At 40.5% G+C, this 16973-nt stretch overlaps 2 protein-coding genes across 6 annotated transcripts in view; one reads left to right on the plus strand and one right to left on the minus strand.

The window, feature by feature from the left end:
- tsc2 (TSC complex subunit 2) overlaps window positions 1–13597 on the minus strand; it is a 46693-nt gene extending 33096 nt beyond the window's left edge. For 2 of the 4 annotated variants that reach the window (XM_065295121.2, XM_065295120.2), the window contains exons 1-23: window positions 13459–13597; window positions 12710–12864; window positions 12485–12571; window positions 12295–12405; window positions 12051–12198; window positions 11849–11966; window positions 11553–11601; window positions 11335–11460; window positions 11142–11215; window positions 10804–10930; window positions 6539–6682; window positions 6313–6450; window positions 6132–6235; window positions 5974–6055; window positions 5729–5884; window positions 5510–5620; window positions 4019–4141; window positions 3623–3729; window positions 3388–3541; window positions 3187–3309; window positions 2969–3103; window positions 2683–2872; window positions 2479–2572 (exon numbers count right to left, since the gene is read on the minus strand). In XM_065295121.2, coding sequence (XP_065151193.2) covers window positions 2479–2572; window positions 2683–2872; window positions 2969–3103; window positions 3187–3309; window positions 3388–3541; window positions 3623–3729; window positions 4019–4141; window positions 5510–5620; window positions 5729–5884; window positions 5974–6055; window positions 6132–6235; window positions 6313–6450; window positions 6539–6682; window positions 10804–10930; window positions 11142–11215; window positions 11335–11460; window positions 11553–11601; window positions 11849–11966; window positions 12051–12198; window positions 12295–12405; window positions 12485–12571; window positions 12710–12844 — 2636 coding nt within the window. In that variant the 5' untranslated portion in view covers window positions 12845–12864; window positions 13459–13597. Of the gene's footprint in view, window positions 1–2478; window positions 2573–2682; window positions 2873–2968; window positions 3104–3186; window positions 3310–3387; window positions 3542–3622; window positions 3730–4018; window positions 4142–5509; window positions 5621–5728; window positions 5885–5973; window positions 6056–6131; window positions 6236–6312; window positions 6451–6538; window positions 6683–10803; window positions 10931–11132; window positions 11216–11334; window positions 11461–11552; window positions 11602–11848; window positions 11967–12050; window positions 12199–12294; window positions 12406–12484; window positions 12572–12709; window positions 12865–13458 lie in introns of all 4 variants that reach the window. The other 2 variants (XM_065295119.2, XM_073814313.1) reach the window with 2 other exon arrangements.
- Window positions 13598–13727: 130 nt separating this feature from the next.
- nthl1 (nth-like DNA glycosylase 1) lies at window positions 13728–16953 on the plus strand. Of its 2 annotated transcripts, none has more exons than XM_065295138.2 (6): window positions 13728–14125; window positions 15315–15583; window positions 15672–15842; window positions 15919–16078; window positions 16216–16321; window positions 16422–16952. In XM_065295138.2, the coding sequence occupies exons 1-6, from the start codon at window positions 13861–13863 to the stop codon at window positions 16852–16854; spliced, it is 1404 nt and encodes a 467-aa protein (XP_065151210.2). In that variant the 5' UTR covers window positions 13728–13860; the 3' UTR covers window positions 16855–16952. The 2 variants fall into 2 exon arrangements, with proteins under 2 accessions (XP_065151210.2, XP_065151211.2); XM_065295139.2 differs by having other exon boundaries at window positions 13733–14125; window positions 15397–15583; window positions 16422–16953.
- The last annotated feature ends 20 nt before the right edge of the window (window positions 16954–16973 follow it).

Consider the following 16973-nt stretch of genomic DNA (forward strand, 5'->3'; position numbering starts at 1 on the left):
TAACGGCTGATGATTTTGCTTCCTTCTTTGTGAAGAAAACGAAAACTATTAGCAGTCAGTTCTCCGAGCCGCCGCTTCTTGCGCATTCTCAAATCCCTGAGACATGCTCCCTTCCCTCCTTCTCTCTCCTATCCGAAGCAGATGTTTCCAAGGTCTTGGCTTCTAATCATCCGACTACCTGCCCGCTAGATCCCATACCCACCCATCTCCTCCAGGCCATCTCTCCGTCTGTTATCCCTGCTCTCACTCACATTATCAATTCATCCCTTTCCACTGGCACCTTCCCTGTAGCATTTAAAGAGGCCCGGATAACCCCGTTGCTGAAGAAACCCACTCTCAATCCTGCTATGCTAGAGAACTACAGACCCGTTTCTCTTCTTCCCTTCATTTCCAAGACTCTTGAACGCATTGTGTTCAACCAGCTCTCCACTTTCTTCACACAAAATAACCTCCTGGATAGCAATCAGTCTGGATTCAAAAGTGGTCACTCCACTGAGACTGCGCTGCTATCAGTCATTGAGGCCCTAAGGCAGGCAAGGGCAGCCTCCAAATCATCTGTGCTGATCTTACTGGATCTATCTGCAGCTTTTGACACCGTCAATCACCGCATCCTCCTGTCGACTCTCATGTCTATGGGTGTCACTGACACAGCGCTTTTATGGTTCAAGTCGTACCTCTCAGATAGGTCATTTCGGGTATCCTGGAGAGGTGACGTCTCCGAACCCCAACGTCTAGATACCGGGGTCCCTCAAGGCTCTGTGCTTGGACCGCTGCTCTTTTCGATATACATGACATCCCTGGGCTCTGTCATTCGGAAACATGGCTTTTCCTACCACTGCTATGCAGACGACACTCAACTCCACTTGTCGTTCCACCCTAATGATCCTACGGTTTCTGCCCGCATCTCGGCATGCCTGAGGGACATCTCACTCTGGATGAAGGATCACCATCTCCAGCTTAACCTTGCGAAGACAGAACTGCTTGTCATATCATCCGAACCAAAGATTCAGCACAACTTTTCCATTCAGCTAGGTTCCTCGACCATCACGCCTTCCAAGACGGCCAAAAACCTGGGAGTGGTCATTGATGATCGGCTTAGCTTCACGGAGCATGTTGCCAGCACCGCTCGCTCTTGTAGATTCATCCTCTACAATATTAGGAAAATTAGACCTTTCCTAGATGAGCATGCTACGCAGGTCCTGGTCCAAGCTCTTGTCCTGTCCAGGCTGGACTACTGCAATGCGCTACTGGCAGGACTTCCAGCCTGCACGACCAAACCCTTACAGATGATTCAGAACGCAGCAGCAAGAGTGGTCTTCAATGAGCCAAAGAGGGCGCACGTCACTCCTCTCTTTGTCAAGTTACACTGGCTTCCTATAGCAGCCCGCATCAAATTTAAGGCTCTGCTCCTGGCCTTTAAAACCACCACTGGGTCAGCACCCCCTTACCTTCACTTGCTTATAGAGCCTTATGTACCCTCTCGATCACTGCGCTCTGCCACCGAGCGACGACTTGTGGTACCATCTCAAAAAGGGAAGAAAACTCTAACGCGTACCTTCTCAGGAACGGTCCCACAACTGTGGAATGATCTGCCGGTCGTGACACGATCAGCTGACACTGTAGCTGTCTTTAAGACTCGGCTAAAAACCCATCTCTTCCACCATTACCTAACTTCCTAATTACAGATTTACTATCTTTATTTAGTTACCCTTCTCTTTATCTCTTTCTCTATCTACCTTCCTCTTTATCTAAAAAAAAAAAAAAAAAAACTACTAACATACCCTTGGCTATGTATATTGTGTTGGACTTGATGAGACTATTTCCAGTGCACTTATGTATTGCTGTCTTATGTTGCCATAATTGCTTCTATTGTTTACCTCACTTGTAAGTCGCTTTGGACAAAAGCGTCTGCTAAATGACTAAATGTAAATGTAAATGTAAATGTTTTGACAAAAATGTTAAAAACGGATTTACCTTGTTTTGCAACGAAACTCTTCAAATGTAAAATCGTGAATCGGACAATAGGTGCTCTTTAAATCAAAAGAGATGTAGGAGTGTTATCCAAACATTATTGGCAAGGAAACCCTCTTATACTTGGAAGAAGACACGTATTGAGGTGTTTCTGAAAATGTTTTAGTAAATACCGCGTTATCTTCAAATAATAATTATGTGACTTACTTGCATCAGGTGACCTGAAAATGCGAATAACTGTTTACATTGCAGTTTTGCGAAATACACATTTCCGAATTGCCTATAAAACCACACCCTGCGAGCATAAAACCTTTTTTGCGAAATATGGGAATTTTTGCGAAATTGACGTGTTTCCATTGGCCGTATTTTCAATTCGCAATGTCAATTTGCGCAATTCAACGAGTAATGGAAACGCAGCTACTGAAAACATTAACAAACACATGCAATTGTGTATAATTTCATTCATCATATGTCAGTAAACTGTGCGTTAGCAGTTTAGAGACTCACTTTGAGGGGTTTGTGTACGGCAGCGAAATAGCAAATACGCTAACATACTGCTCAGCTACAAAATTAGCATACAGGTGCGGGAGCCGAACCAACGCTAGAGAAAAAAGACAGTTTGATTACAATCATTGGTTTCTCATTGACTACAATGATCTTATATATTAATAGATATCAAGGTCTAGTGTGCACTGTCAAGTATGTACTTACTTGACAAAAACTCCAACATGGGTGACGCCATGGTAACGGTTGCCGAGATGTGTGTGAGCTTGACGATGAGGGCGGGGAGGAGTCTGATCATGATGTCAGGCATCTCCACGGTGCACATGGTGAGAGCGACCACACACTGCTTGGCACAGCGATAAATCAAACCTTTCTCCAAACACTGAACCAGCTCCCTCTGAAATATACAGAAACAAGATTTTGGGACATTTAACTGGGTTTACACAGGCATGGTCACATGTATGTGCTTTATGAATATGTTTGTGTGTGATACCTGTCGGGACGGTTCTAGATAACTGTGGTAGGAGGTGAGGGCGGTTAGAACCGGAACAACAGCGAGCTGTACATCAGTGATGGAGAACCCATCAGGAGCTTTCCTTAAACGCTCGGATATGAGACGATCTGTCACCTTTACACAAACACACACACTTGCTTATATATGAACTGGAACTTCCACATTTGTGATTTATATTTTAAGTGTTTTGTTTTTACCATTGAGCAAAGAGTCGAGCAGAGGAGGTCGATGTTGCACGGTGATGTCAGTATCAAAACTTTGTACTGTATAGTGCAAGACATCTTATCCAGAACCAACTTCAGAACCTTCCAATCAGACTCCTACAAATCCAACAAACACTGTTAATCCTGAAGAAATACTGTAATTGTATCAGACTTAAATCAGATGGATGTGTGTACCATCTTCAGGCACTGCAGTAACACGTTAAAGGCCAGGCTGTAGGGCAAATAGGCGGTGCGAACTGAGGAGACCGGGGCCGCAGGTGTGGGACTTCCTGCTGGCGGTGACACGGTTCCTGCTGGCTTCTTATCGGTCACTCTTTTCTCAGAGTCACTGAAAGCCAAACAATATGTGAATTTCATTCTGTATGTGTAAAAGAGGGGCACACGGGCATAATATAATGTGTGTTCTTACCCTACGTCACAGTGGCAATATGGGCTGAATCTCATAATTCCATCTTTATTGGGCACTCCCAGTCGATGAAGAGAGTCAGCCTTCATCATTAACAAGAAGTCAAAGACCTGAGAGGAACAATGTTATAAAAACAGTTATCATATGTAATATCATATGTTATATATGGTCTACAGATGTCAGCAGCTGCAGCAATAAAAAAATTAACAAATTTCTGACTTTTATGTCATTTTAAATTAAGGTTACAAAAAATTCCAAGGTGCTCTGTTTCATACCGTGAAATTGTAAGAGAACTGAAAAAAGTGATATTGGTTTAAAATGACAAGTGTGTGAGGCTCAGTAAGTGATTTTTGGGTTACCTAATCCTTTAATGCAACCCCTGACACTGTTTACTCTGACCTTTAGGCGTATAGAGCTTGCGATGAAACTGCAGTATTTATTCTTGTAGTGCAGCTGCAGGTGAGAAATCAGCAGCTCGTACACTCGACTGGCATGACTGGCAGGCAGACTGTAGAGTTTACTCTAGATGATAAAAGAGAACCATAGATAAAGACTCACTTGAACACAGAGAACCATAGACATACACATTTAAGTTCAACCCGAGAAACAGAAATATACACTAACTAGAACTTAAAAATATCATAGACATTCTCGTTAGAACTCATTCTTGAAACCAAAAACTTTATTAAGCTCAGCTTGGACCATAGATATATTTGTACATTAGGGATGTGCATCGATGCATCGCGCTCCCATTAAAAAGACCTGTCTGAAATCGATTCTGAATCGTAAGGCTCCGATTCAGTGTTTCATGCACAGCTTGTGCATGTACTACGGCTCCGTGATCAGTAGGAAGTCCTTATCAATCTAAAATCACTACAAGTTTGACTCGTTTATAACGTGCATTTAAAAAAGCAACACTCGTCAAACACAATCATTTAAAATATTCTTTATTATCATGAAAATACCTGAAACAATCTGAAGAACAGCGATATAAATATTCCTTTAGACATTTCCTGGAATAGTGTTTGGTATACTACTTCTTCTGTGGCACAAATGGTGTTTCTAAGCGAGAGCGCCCCCTGGCTTTTGGATGTGGCGGCATTTCACCGTAATTCATTCAAATTCATTCATTGACAAAACGCGCATTTGCCCGATTAATTGTCACAACCCTATTGTACATAGATCCATCATTCGGCAGTTTGATCAAACATTCATTAGAGCACAGAGAACCACAGACACACACATTAGAACTCAAACTGAGAACCAGAAATATACAATAACTTAAAAAAATCATAGACAATCTAGTTAGAACTCAGTCTTAGAACCATAGATATACACTCACTAGAACACAGAGAACCACAGACAAACACATTAGAGTTCAATCTGAGAACCATAGATATACACTCACTAGAACACAGAGAACCATAGACACACACATTAGAGTTCAACCTGAGAACCATAGATATAGACTCACTAGAACACAAAGAACCATAGATGTACACATTAGACCTCAACATGAGAACCATAGATATACACTCGCTAGAACACAAAGAACCATAGACATCCACTTTACAGTTCAACCCGAGAACCAGAAATATACACTAACTAGAACAAAAAAATCATAGACATTCTCCATACACGTAAAAATTGCTCCATCTGAGAACCATGGACCTGCACTCAACTAGAACCAAACCATAGACAAACTCATTAGACTGCATTTATGAGAACCATATACACTCACTAGAAAACAGAGGACCATAGACTCATACTCACCACAGCACAAATATACTACTAAAATTTACTTTGACAACAATACAAATCAATTCATTAAAATTCTTTAGAGAACTTATGATTTAACTTAAACACTAAAGGAAACGTGTGTTTAGGTACCTCCAGTATCTCTAGCAGACCCAATATGGCGGTCCTAACATCGTCCATGGGTGACTCCACAGACAGGTCTCTTTCTCCATCAATAGAGCACGATAATGGACGACTAGCAACCTGCAGAAAAACAGCGTTTAACTGATGATCAGCTGCAGCACATTAATATACACTGTACCTAATATAACTACAATCAGGATGTTGAAAACAGTCAACCTGCACCGTTACCTTTTCAATGATGTCCAGCAGGCTGCTGAAGTGATGGGTGTTACAGCCCTCAGCTAGATCCACCAACAGCTGCGTGGCCTGTCTCCTGACAGCCAGATCTTTATCTTCAGCGATCAGCCCGAGCTGAGGAATCACCACAACCTCGATCAACTCCTCCTAAACAGAAAACAAGAATGATGTTCATAGAGATGTTTGATAATAATTCAAACCCTAAATAAGTTTTTTTGTGTGTGTTTGGGACTGACTTCATAGAGTTGTCGATAGGTGCTGAGTACAAAGGATAAGATGTCCAGAACCTTAATCCTGATCATGGTACGGCTCTCATTCCTGGTGGACAGAAAAAAAACTTCAGTAATTTATTTAAAAAGTGATCCCAGATGAGGAGGTAATGTAGCTTTTCCACCTGAAGAACTTGTCCATTAGTTTCAAAAGGTTCTGTAGCCATCCATCTTTTGCTGGCTGAATGGACTGGGCTCTGTAGGAAATCAACGTCAACACCGATGCATCCTGGCGGACAGATTCAACAGTCAGTTACACTGATATCCAATAGTCAGTATTAAAGAGATGCAGACATAGAGACTTACTGGTCTTTTATCAGCACATTTTTCCACCAGGTTGAAGAATCTCTGTGAAGATCCATGAAAGTCGTTCTGCTCGTAGAGCTCCTCAACTGTACTCAATAACTCATAAACTATCACCTTTAGATCAGGACTGCCCATCGTCTGAACACAAACACACGACACATGAACCGAGCGCTTAAACCTTAAGAGATCGACACTAGAAATATCTATACCCAAAACATGTGTGTACTTGTATCTGTTGCAGAAGTCTCTCTATGATGGAGAGCAGTATGTCCCAGGTCACAACTTGCAGGTCTCTGCCATACTTCTTGATAAGGCGTGTGATCGAAAGCACAATCTCATATGACACCACCTCATTAGCACAGTTCATGGCCTGGGGTGCAAAGGTTGAAGAAGTGCATGAAAAACACAAAATGATGAGTGAATAATTATAGATATAAATATGCGAAATAGTCCCCGCCTTCACACAATCTGACTATTTCGGACCACAGATATAAATATGTGAATTAGTCACCGGCTTCACTCAATTGCACTATTTCGGACCATAGATATAAATATGCAAATTAGTCCCCGCCTTCACTCAATCGCACCGGTTCGGACCATAGATATAAATATGCGTATTTGTCCCTGCCTTCACTCAACCGCACTAGTTCGGACTATAGATATAATTATGTAAATTAGCCCCCACCTTCACTTAATCGCACCAGTTCGGACCAAAGATATAAATATGCAAATTAGTCTCCACCTTCACTCAATCGGACTATAGATATTAAAATGTGTATTAGTCCTCGCTTTCACTCAATCGCACTAATTCAGACCATAGATATAAATATGCGTATTTGTCCCTGGCTTCACTCAACCGCACTAGTTCGGACTATAGATATAAATATGTAAATTAGCCCCCACCTTTACTTAATCGCACCAGTTGGGACCAAAGATATAAATATGCAAATTAGTCTCCACCTTCACTCAATCGGACTATAGATATTGAAATGCGTATTAGTCCTCGCTTGCACTCAATCGCACTAATATAGACCATAGATATAAATATGCGTATTTGTCCCTGCCTTCACTCAATTGAACTAGTTCGGACCATAGATATAAATATGCGTATTAGTCCCCACTTTCACTCAATCACACCATTTCGGACCATAGATATAAATATGCGTATTAGTTCCCGCCTTCCCTCAATCGCGCTATTTCGGACCATAGATATAAGTATGTGAATTAATCTCCGCCTTCGCTCAATCGCACTAGTAGGGATGCAGCGATTAACCGGTTTCACTATTAACCGCGCTTTAAAATGTCACGGTTAAGTAACCGTAAAGCCTCCGCTACACCGCTTGTTTTTGTTTCACGCACGCAAGCACACACAAACCAGATCCACGAATCACCAAGAGGCGCGTGCGGCATGCGACATGCTCGTTAGTAGGGATGTCCCGATCAGGTTTTTTTGCCCTCGAGTCCGAGTCCAAGTCATTTGATTTTGAGTATCTGCCGATACCGAGTCCCGATCCGATACTTCTATAATACATAAAAAAAAAGAATAAAGAAGAGCGAAAAAACAGAACCAGTCCAGGATGTTCCTTATGTCATGCCGCACACATTGCTGTTTCTGTGTAGAGTCAAAAGAGTCTAACTCTGTGCCAGCGCATAACTACAGATGTGTTAAAAAATAATGAATATATACTATATATGTTCAGGGGTTAAATTGGGGTTTGTTTTGTGGGGAGGCTCTGTTTGGAGGGAGGGTTCGAGGGGTAACATGTTTAATCCTGATGACAGCAAAGCCACTGGGTGTGTTTCAATGACATTTTGTATCTCTGATAGGATTTTATAAGTTTCAGTTTTAAAGCTGTGCCACATGTTGACCCAAACTTTAAAACCTGAACTTTAAATAATGCAAATCTATGAGTCTGACACCCTATATGCATTTGGTGCACATGTCATTATGCACAATTGATCAAACTTTGAATGAAGTTATAAGACTTAACCTCCTTGACTCATTCTAGGCATAAGATAGACTACCCAAAAAGACTCAATTAACAAGAAAAACAACATACTGATTCAGCAATATGTCTTATAAATTAGCCATAGATTCCCTAAGCTGGTCAGCAGTTAGTTATAAAATACCTATAGTTAGGTCGTGATTCATTTGTATAATCAAAATACATTATTTTATTAAACTATACAATCAGTTGTATCCAGTTATCTAGTTAACATTTTGTAATGAGATGAGTGACATGGCTATACATACTTTAATACTTTGTTTCTAGACTTCTATTAAGTTTTTTCGACATAGGCACCATTCTTACCTCTCTTTCTCTCTCTCTCTCTCTCTCTCTCTCTCATCTCTACAGTAATGTCAAATGATCCTGCGCGAATGCACGTTCTTGAGGTTCTGAGTGAGACGCGGAACTGCGTCTGAGCACATGTTGACAATAACGATCAACGCGTCGTTTAAATGAGCGGTAAAAACGCGGTTTTGTCGTGGGTTCCTTGCACGCACGAGTGTGAAGCCTATGAATGAAAGCACATCAATAGGCTTGTTCGACTTCATGCGGCGCCGCAACAATCGACAGCCGGGTGACGTCAAACTACCGCGAGAGTGATCCGCGAAATCATACGGAGGAGTTTGCTTTTAAATCGTTCTCGCGGAACTTTGACGTCATGCAGCACCACAAGAACCGGCAGCCGGATGAAGTCGAACAAGCCTATTCTCTTCAGTTCACACGCACCAGCGCAGTGCGTACACTGGCGCGGAGCAGCGCGAGAACTTAATGGATTTTAAACCCTGCATATGTATCCGAGTCCTGATCGGGAGGTAACGTCCGATTCCGATCGAGTCTGAAACCACGTGATCGGGGCCGATTTCCGATCACGTGATCGGATCGGGACATCCCTACTCGTTAGCGCACTGTATGACAAAGCTCCGCGTTCAAAAGCATAAGTGCGTGTGACACGTCTCTTGGTTGTTCGTGCATCTGGTGTGTGTGTGTGTGTATGCGTGCCTGCACGGGTGCTTGAAAGAGCCACACTCCAATCGGTCTGTGCAGCATTAACAACCTCCTCCTTGCGGATCAAATCCGGGCGGGGCTCCTGGTGGTCTGACTGCATTTAATAACGTTGAATTATTTTAACGCGTTAAAGGAACAGTATGTAGGATTGTGGCCAAAACTGGTACTGCAATCACAAAACTTGTGGCTAAAACTGGTACTGCAATCACAAAACTTGTGGCTAAAACTGGTACTGCAATCACACAACTGGTGGCCAATACACAACATGTCAACATAAACATCAGTTGAGGGCTGCAACTCCACTTTTTAAACGACAATATCCTGGCCGGACTGCTGTTGTCAGTGATATAAGTATTTGAAATGAAAATGATTTCTTAATGTCTAGTGACATATCAGGGCCATTTTATGATTAATTGATATAAATTTATTACATACTGTTCCTTTAATGATTTATGAATTAATAGCATGAGTTAACACGTTAATGCTGCCAGTCCAAAATGACTTGCAGAACCCAGTCCAGGATGACCCTGTGTTATTATTCGTTTTGAGAGGCTCTTATCATTTTAACTAATACTTCAAACAAATCTAAAAAATATACATTTAGTTTTATAATATATTTATAATATATTATAATATTATAATATATATTCAGTCCAAATATAAAATTACATTTATTCAAAAGATCATTAAAATGAATAGCCTACAGGTTTCAAAAGGCACCTATACTGTTTACTGTAAGTCAAAGTCTGCTTGGTTATTATTATTATCATTTGTCCAAGAATTACAGAAAATACACAAACTGAAAATACAAAGGAATTTAGCAATTGTTAAAAAAATTATTCATGTGATTTTTTACATTAATGTTGTAAAATAAATGAGTCCATAATAACCGTACAACCGTGATTATTTATCAGACCATAACCGTACCATCAAAATCTATAATCGTTGCATCCCTACGCACTAGTTCGGACCTTAGATATGAATATGTAAATGAGTTCCCGCTTTCACTCGATCGCACCAGCTTGGACCATAGATATAAATATGCGAATTAGTCCGCGCTTTCACTCAATCGCACTAGTTCAGATCATAGATATAAGTATGCGAATTAATCTCCGCCTTCACTCATTTGCAGTAGTTCGGACCTTAAATATGAATATGTACATTAGTCCCCGCCTTCATTCGATCGCACCAGCTTAGACCATAGATATATATGTACATACATGCTTAATTCATCAGTTTCAGACAAATAACTGCTAAGTCCGGTGTCACAATGCATACGTAAGCTGCAGGTTTGCAGCATGTATTTTTTTCAGCGCTGATGTTAACAAGTTAGAGCTTTCACACTACACGTGTGAACAACATGTGTGAGCATTACTGAAGGAGAGCTGAAGCAGCAGTGACTGGTTGTATGTGACGTAGGTGATTTTCAGCACAGGAGGACAATGGCATAAGTGTGCATGGAGTATCAAGCGCTTACCTTAAGAAATGAAGGTAGAACCAGCGTGGGGGAGTTTTTGAGAGCTGTAAGTCTGTGAGCCCCCCACAGCGCCATACCAACAAAAAACACAGCGCCCCTCAAAAGAGCCGCATCTTCAGAGTACATCCTATAAAACAGGAACACGTTACAGTGTTATGTCATTTAATTTATACATTTGGCAGATGTTTTTATCCAAAGCATCTTACAGTGCATTCAAGCTATACATTTTTTTGGTATGTTAGATCCTTGGGATCGAACCTATGACCATTTGAGCTGCTAACACAATGGTTGGTATATATAATAGTAAACACTGGTAATGTCACACATACACACAATACCTCTCCTCCATGATACGGCACATGGTATAAATGGCACTGTGACCCAGGTGAGTTCCCAACACCTTACGCATCAACTAAACAAACACAAGAAAATACAAAAACATACATGGTTTGCTCTACACTTTAAATATGTGACAGTATGTTCAGGTGTTGATCTAGAACCCAAGGTAATTTTTCAGGTCAGGTGTAGTACCTTCCAGCAGGACTCGCAAAACTCCTTTACGTTAACGGTTCGACAGAGAGTGATGATGAAGACCGTCAGCGAATCAGAGGGCAGGCAGTTATAACACACCACAGCGTCCAACACCTGTAACGCAACCTTTATACAAGTACAGATGAGCGTGTCAGTAAGACTGAAAATATTATTAAAACATAAAAATCCTGAATGTAGTTTGCTGTATATCAGAATACCTCAATATCTGTGGAAGAAGTCGTCATGTTGCACAAGCAGCAGACTTTCCTATTAAAAACAGATATTTCATAAGCACCCAGTATCCTTAATGTTTACAAAGATTATGAAATGACAAAATTGCCTAATAGAAATCAAAAACGTGACCAAAAATGTATTGAAAGAGTTCCCATGTATGCTGGACAATCAAAGTATAACATATTTTTATGAATTTAATTTTAACACCTTAGATTTTAAAGTCTTTAAGACAAATCCATTCAAGCATCTATAAACCATGTTTATGTGCACATGAACTTACTGTACGGTTAAGGAAACATTCTCATCCAGATAGCAGGAGTTGAATTTAACCAGGTTGACGAGCACGTGCAAAAAATCCGAGGACAAACCGATGTCCATCCACAGCAGGACAAAGCGAGCTGAGGAGAGAAAAAGCACACAATCACTAATCCTAGTCTGCATATGACCTGTCTGTGCAAATAAAATAATGTTTGTATGAGTACCTAATTCCTCCTCTAGGTACGTGATGTCTTTGCCATTTTCGGTGAGGGCTTTAAAGACCTCCAGTCTCTCAGGGAGATCTTCATTACAAGGCTGATACTCCAAAATGATTTTAAAGAAGTAGGCCCTGAGTGGACCAAGCCTTTCGCCCTACACACAAAGTGGGAGAACATTGACAAATTCAACACTAGATTTTTGTCCTAAATCGATAGAGACAGACTTAGTGCTCAGCTGTGTGTTTCATACCTGTCCCTGAATTATGGCCCTCAACAGAACCAGCACTGCGTGTCGGGCCTCCAGCGGCTGCTCAGGGTGCATTAGGTCTTCAACGGCTCTCCACAGCGATTCCACCGCATGCTGAAACACATCACAGTTAATGTCCATTTATCTCTACATACACCTCCAGCAGTGAACAGATTCTCCTGTATGGCCTCACCTCCTCAAACTTCTTGGACTTGGCGAGATCGCACACATGGTGGATGACTCTGATCCTGTGATTAAGACCACACTCTGGATTGAGCTCCTGACAGAAAATAATAGAGAGAGAGAGAGAGAGATTAAATGTGGGAAATAATGCATATAATGGTTTTGGAGTGAACTACATTTATTTGGACTTATTCCCAAATCATTCTGTGAAGAAAACAGCCGGATCATCTCTGACCTTCAGGATGTCCGGAGTGATGATACATTCTAAGGGTTTGCTTTCTGCCGGTTTGCTGTGGAGACGAGTCTGTCCGAGACCCAACATCCCTTTCACTTTGTCCTTCAAAGACTCTTTACTGGGTTGTTTATTCATCTTCAGTCATGTGAGTCCCCCTGAATTACAAAAAGAGAAAAGAGGTGTGGTTCATTTTTGTTCTGGCAGTGATTTTTGGGTAATTGTTTATGCTATTAACCCTATGAAATTCAATGCCACGATAATAAACCCCTGAGATTATTCTTCAGAACTCAGAATGGAGCTCATGCACGCGCTCAGTCTTCTACAGATCAGTGCACGTGAATGTGCTGAGCCCCACGAGACAAAACTCAAGAAAATTATCTATAAACTCGAGCACAAATTCACAAAGACATTCAAAAACACGTTTGCACTATGAATGACAATCTTAAGCACTGATTTACCGCATTTCATAAGTAAAAACAGAGCTGAAAACAATACAAAGAAGTCAAAGGTTTGACACCTCGTGACATTTCATGCACAACATTCACAACATTTGTTTTCCTGCAAATAAAAGGGAAACATTGACTGTCACACATCGCAAAAAGAGACACACATTAACATGCAATAGTACAATAAAATATCGATCCAATGCAAGCAAATCCTCGACGGTGACAAATAAACAACCTTAAATAAATAAATAAACCTTCACCAATACATAAACAAGCCAATGCAAACCGCGCGCGGTTATTTACCGTCCGCTGGTGACAGAGGCGGGCTGATGTCAAGAAAGTATAAATAAAATATATAACTGTATTATATGCATTTATATCTGACAGGAGTCCCAGCCAGCAGAACTGCCCCAGCTCACACCATACCCCTTTACTGCCCCCCGGAAGTCATGTTTAACACACTGGCATGTATTTCCTACAAAAACAAGTCACGTGGTTGGTGGCGGAGTGGCGTGGTTGGGAATTGTAGTTTTTTTGTGCGGTAGGCGCGCCTTTACTTACGTGCGCAGCTTGTGGTAAAAAACTACAAATGCATATCACTGTGAAAGCTAGGTGTGTTGTGTGATTCTGTTTTGGGGATGTTTTGCTCAAAAGATGAGTTTTATGGGGATTTGAAAAGTTTTGTTTGTGACGTGAAGTCTGGGGATGTCCGTTAATTTGCTGGCGCCTGTCAGGAGTTCATATGCTTACGTGTTTCGCCGTTTGGATGTAAATATGATCTCGCCATATTTCACTGATTCAGCAGAAACTTCGGCAGAGGACACTATAAAGAAAATAAATACAGGAGGTATTCGTAGACTAAGATCAAGAGTGCTGAAATCGGAAGATGCTGCAGTGAGAGTGAAAGAAGAGATGCACGAGTACAGTGTTTCACGTGCACTGCTGCAGGCACATGCGCAAACTTCTGCAGGTGAGACTGAAAACTTCACACTAAAAAATCTTTTGCCTTGGAAGTGGTCTTGCCGATATACTTAATCTCAAACAGCATTTTATTATCATTTTATATAATTATGCATATTTTATTTTACAAATTATTATTTATTAATACGCAGCATTAGATTGTTATACGTACTTTGTTACACAAACAAAAATCTTCCCACATAGAAAACACACTGTAGTATACTTTATCATTTACTATAGTAAACTGCAGTAAAATTCCTAGATATTGAAAAAAAATTGAATAGATACTATAATTTTTTTATAGTTTTTTTTTTTACTTACCATAGTAAATAATATTAAATTATACTACAAAATTTACTAACTTTGATCAATTCACAATAGTTAATATTACATCATGCTTTATATACATTATTACCTTGTACCTAGTATATTATACAGCAATTTACTACAGTTTACTATAATAAATACAAAATTATACCACAATATTTTGTAAATTATTACAATTATTGTACAATTACAATTATTATTATTACAAAATATGTAAATTATTTTGTCAATTTCTCCAAAAACAAAGATGGGGTAGAATCCCCGCAAAAAATATGTGAGTTAATTAATTAATTAGATGATGATCTTTACCATTATGTACCAACCACCACAGAATTGCACTAACTTTACATTACTATAACAATTGTGTTTTATACACACAAAGTTAATGCAACCAGGAAAAAACTAGCAAGCAAAATGTCAATGGTCAAGAGTCCAACTAAAACAAACACGGATAACCATAATGGCGACTTTAAATGACACAAAACATCAAAAATCTAAACCTTATAAGTGAATTGTGTTTTCTACAGCTATATTTTTACCGAACATTTAGAAATAATGTTTTATAACAGTTTAAAAAAAACTTAAATGCAATGTTTCTCTATCATTTACATAACAAGCAAAAAAATAAATATAGAAAGCTAGTTGTTTTAAACATTGTGTGAACATGACATTGTCATAACATTTGATAATGATAGACTTTTTATTTTGGCAGGACGTTTTTGGGAACGTTGGGAATTTTCAAGAATGTCCTTAAAACTTTTTTGTTTTAGCCGGGATGGCAAAAGACATAATATATTTGCGCATTCAAACTGAGTATTTATAATTAACAAATCCTTTCACATGGTCAAGTTCTTAAAAAGTGTTTTTTACAGACCCTCTATCAGATTGCCATAAAACTACCACCAAGGTGAAGGTGGAGGCAAATGATAATGATGCCCCTTTGAGATCACCTAGGAAACTGAGACGGGGTCAGGTGAAAGTGGAATATGAGGAGGAAGAGGTGGGATTGAAAAAGGAAGACTGGGAGCCAGGAAATTGGAGAACACAGCTGTCGTTTATAAGAGAGATGAGGAGTAAACGGGACGCTCCGGTGGATCAGATGGGAGCTGAGAAATGCTATGACACAGAAGCCCCACCTGAGGTGAGCAAGGACCAATCAGAGATTCCCTGAGATGGGTGTCATAATCGATATTATAATACTTTATCATTTTGAATCTCTTTCTTCTCAGGTTCGTCGGTACCAGGTCTTAATCTCTTTAATGTTGTCCAGTCAGACTAAAGATCAAGTGACAGCTTCTGCCATGCAGAGATTACGTGAGTGTGACCTAAATGTAAACACAATCCTCAACATGGACGATGAGATCCTGGGCAAACTCATATATCCAGTGGGATTTTGGAGGGTATGACAACGCAAACATAAACACATGTATTCAAAATGTTTTGAAAAACACAAACTCACACGAGCATCTCTCTCAGACAAAGGTAAAGTACATCAAACAGGCCACGGCTTTGATCCAACAGGAGTTTGGTGGTGACATTCCTAACACAGTGGAGGGGCTGATGCGCCTGCCTGGCGTCGGACCCAAGATGGCTCACCTGGCTATGGACATCGCCTGGAAGCATGTGTCAGGGATTGGTAGGGATATCTCTTTCTAGCATTTTACCCTTATCAGCCAAAATACCCTAGCAACACCTATGCAATGCCCTAACCAACTAGCTTGCACCCATAAACCTTCAAGCACAAGATAAATTGATTTTTTTGTTCTTGTGTAGGTGTGGACACCCACGTCCACCGAATCTCAAACAGGCTCGGATGGACCAAGAAGGAAACCAAGACGCCGGAGGAGACACGGAGATCGCTCGAGGAGTGGTTACCACGGTAACCTCTATTTTCAGCCTCACTACTAATCTCTCCAAAACGGCATCATATTGTGCATGTTACAAATACAGTTTTTTCCTTCTCTTTCTCTGTCCTGTAGAGATCTGTGGAGCGAGATAAACTGGCTGCTGGTTGGTTTTGGGCAGCAGGTGTGTTTACCCGTTGGACCCCTGTGCTCTATGTGTCTAAATCAGTACACATGTCCATCCGCCCACCGTTCCTCACCAAGCAAGATCAAATCAGGCCACCTAAAATCCCCAGGTGACCCTCATAACAGTCCCAGGAATAAACTAGGATCTCCAACACCAAAGGTTAAAGAGGAGGTATCAGAGGTGCCTCCTTCTTGTTCCACCTTTCAGATGACGAAAACATCTCAACAGGATGTTTCAGCAAAAGAGCCACAAACTAAATCTGGTCTATCATCAATTTCTACTGCTAAACAGGGGATTGAAGTGAAAACAGAGACTGCAGAAGAAGATGAAGTCCCATCTCTCCCAAGCAAGAGGAACAGGAGGAAGAGGCAGACAAAATGACATTAAAATCTTAGATTTAACAAAAAAATTATCATTGCTTAGAATTGGATATTAATTAAATGGTATAAAACAGTATTTTAAAATAAAAAGTTGTACTAAACCCCTGTGATTATTTGTTT

This window comes from Paramisgurnus dabryanus, chromosome 4 (genome assembly GCF_030506205.2).
Source record: "Paramisgurnus dabryanus chromosome 4, PD_genome_1.1, whole genome shotgun sequence".
In the NCBI taxonomy this organism is placed as follows: domain Eukaryota; kingdom Metazoa; phylum Chordata; class Actinopteri; order Cypriniformes; family Cobitidae; genus Paramisgurnus; species Paramisgurnus dabryanus.

What these genes read in the sequence shown, in the direction of transcription:
- nthl1 (XM_065295138.2), top strand. Translation starts at nt 13,861, where the DNA reads ATGTCCGTTAATTTGCTGGCGCCTGTCAGGAGTTCATATGCTTACGTG. An exon ending in ACACAGAAGCCCCACCTGAG is followed by an intron (nt 15,584 to 15,671) that starts GTGAGCAAGGAC and finishes CTTTCTTCTCAG; the next exon opens with GTTCGTCGGTACCAGGTCTT. An exon ending in GAAGCATGTGTCAGGGATTG is followed by an intron (nt 16,079 to 16,215) that starts GTAGGGATATCT and finishes GTTCTTGTGTAG; the next exon opens with GTGTGGACACCCACGTCCAC.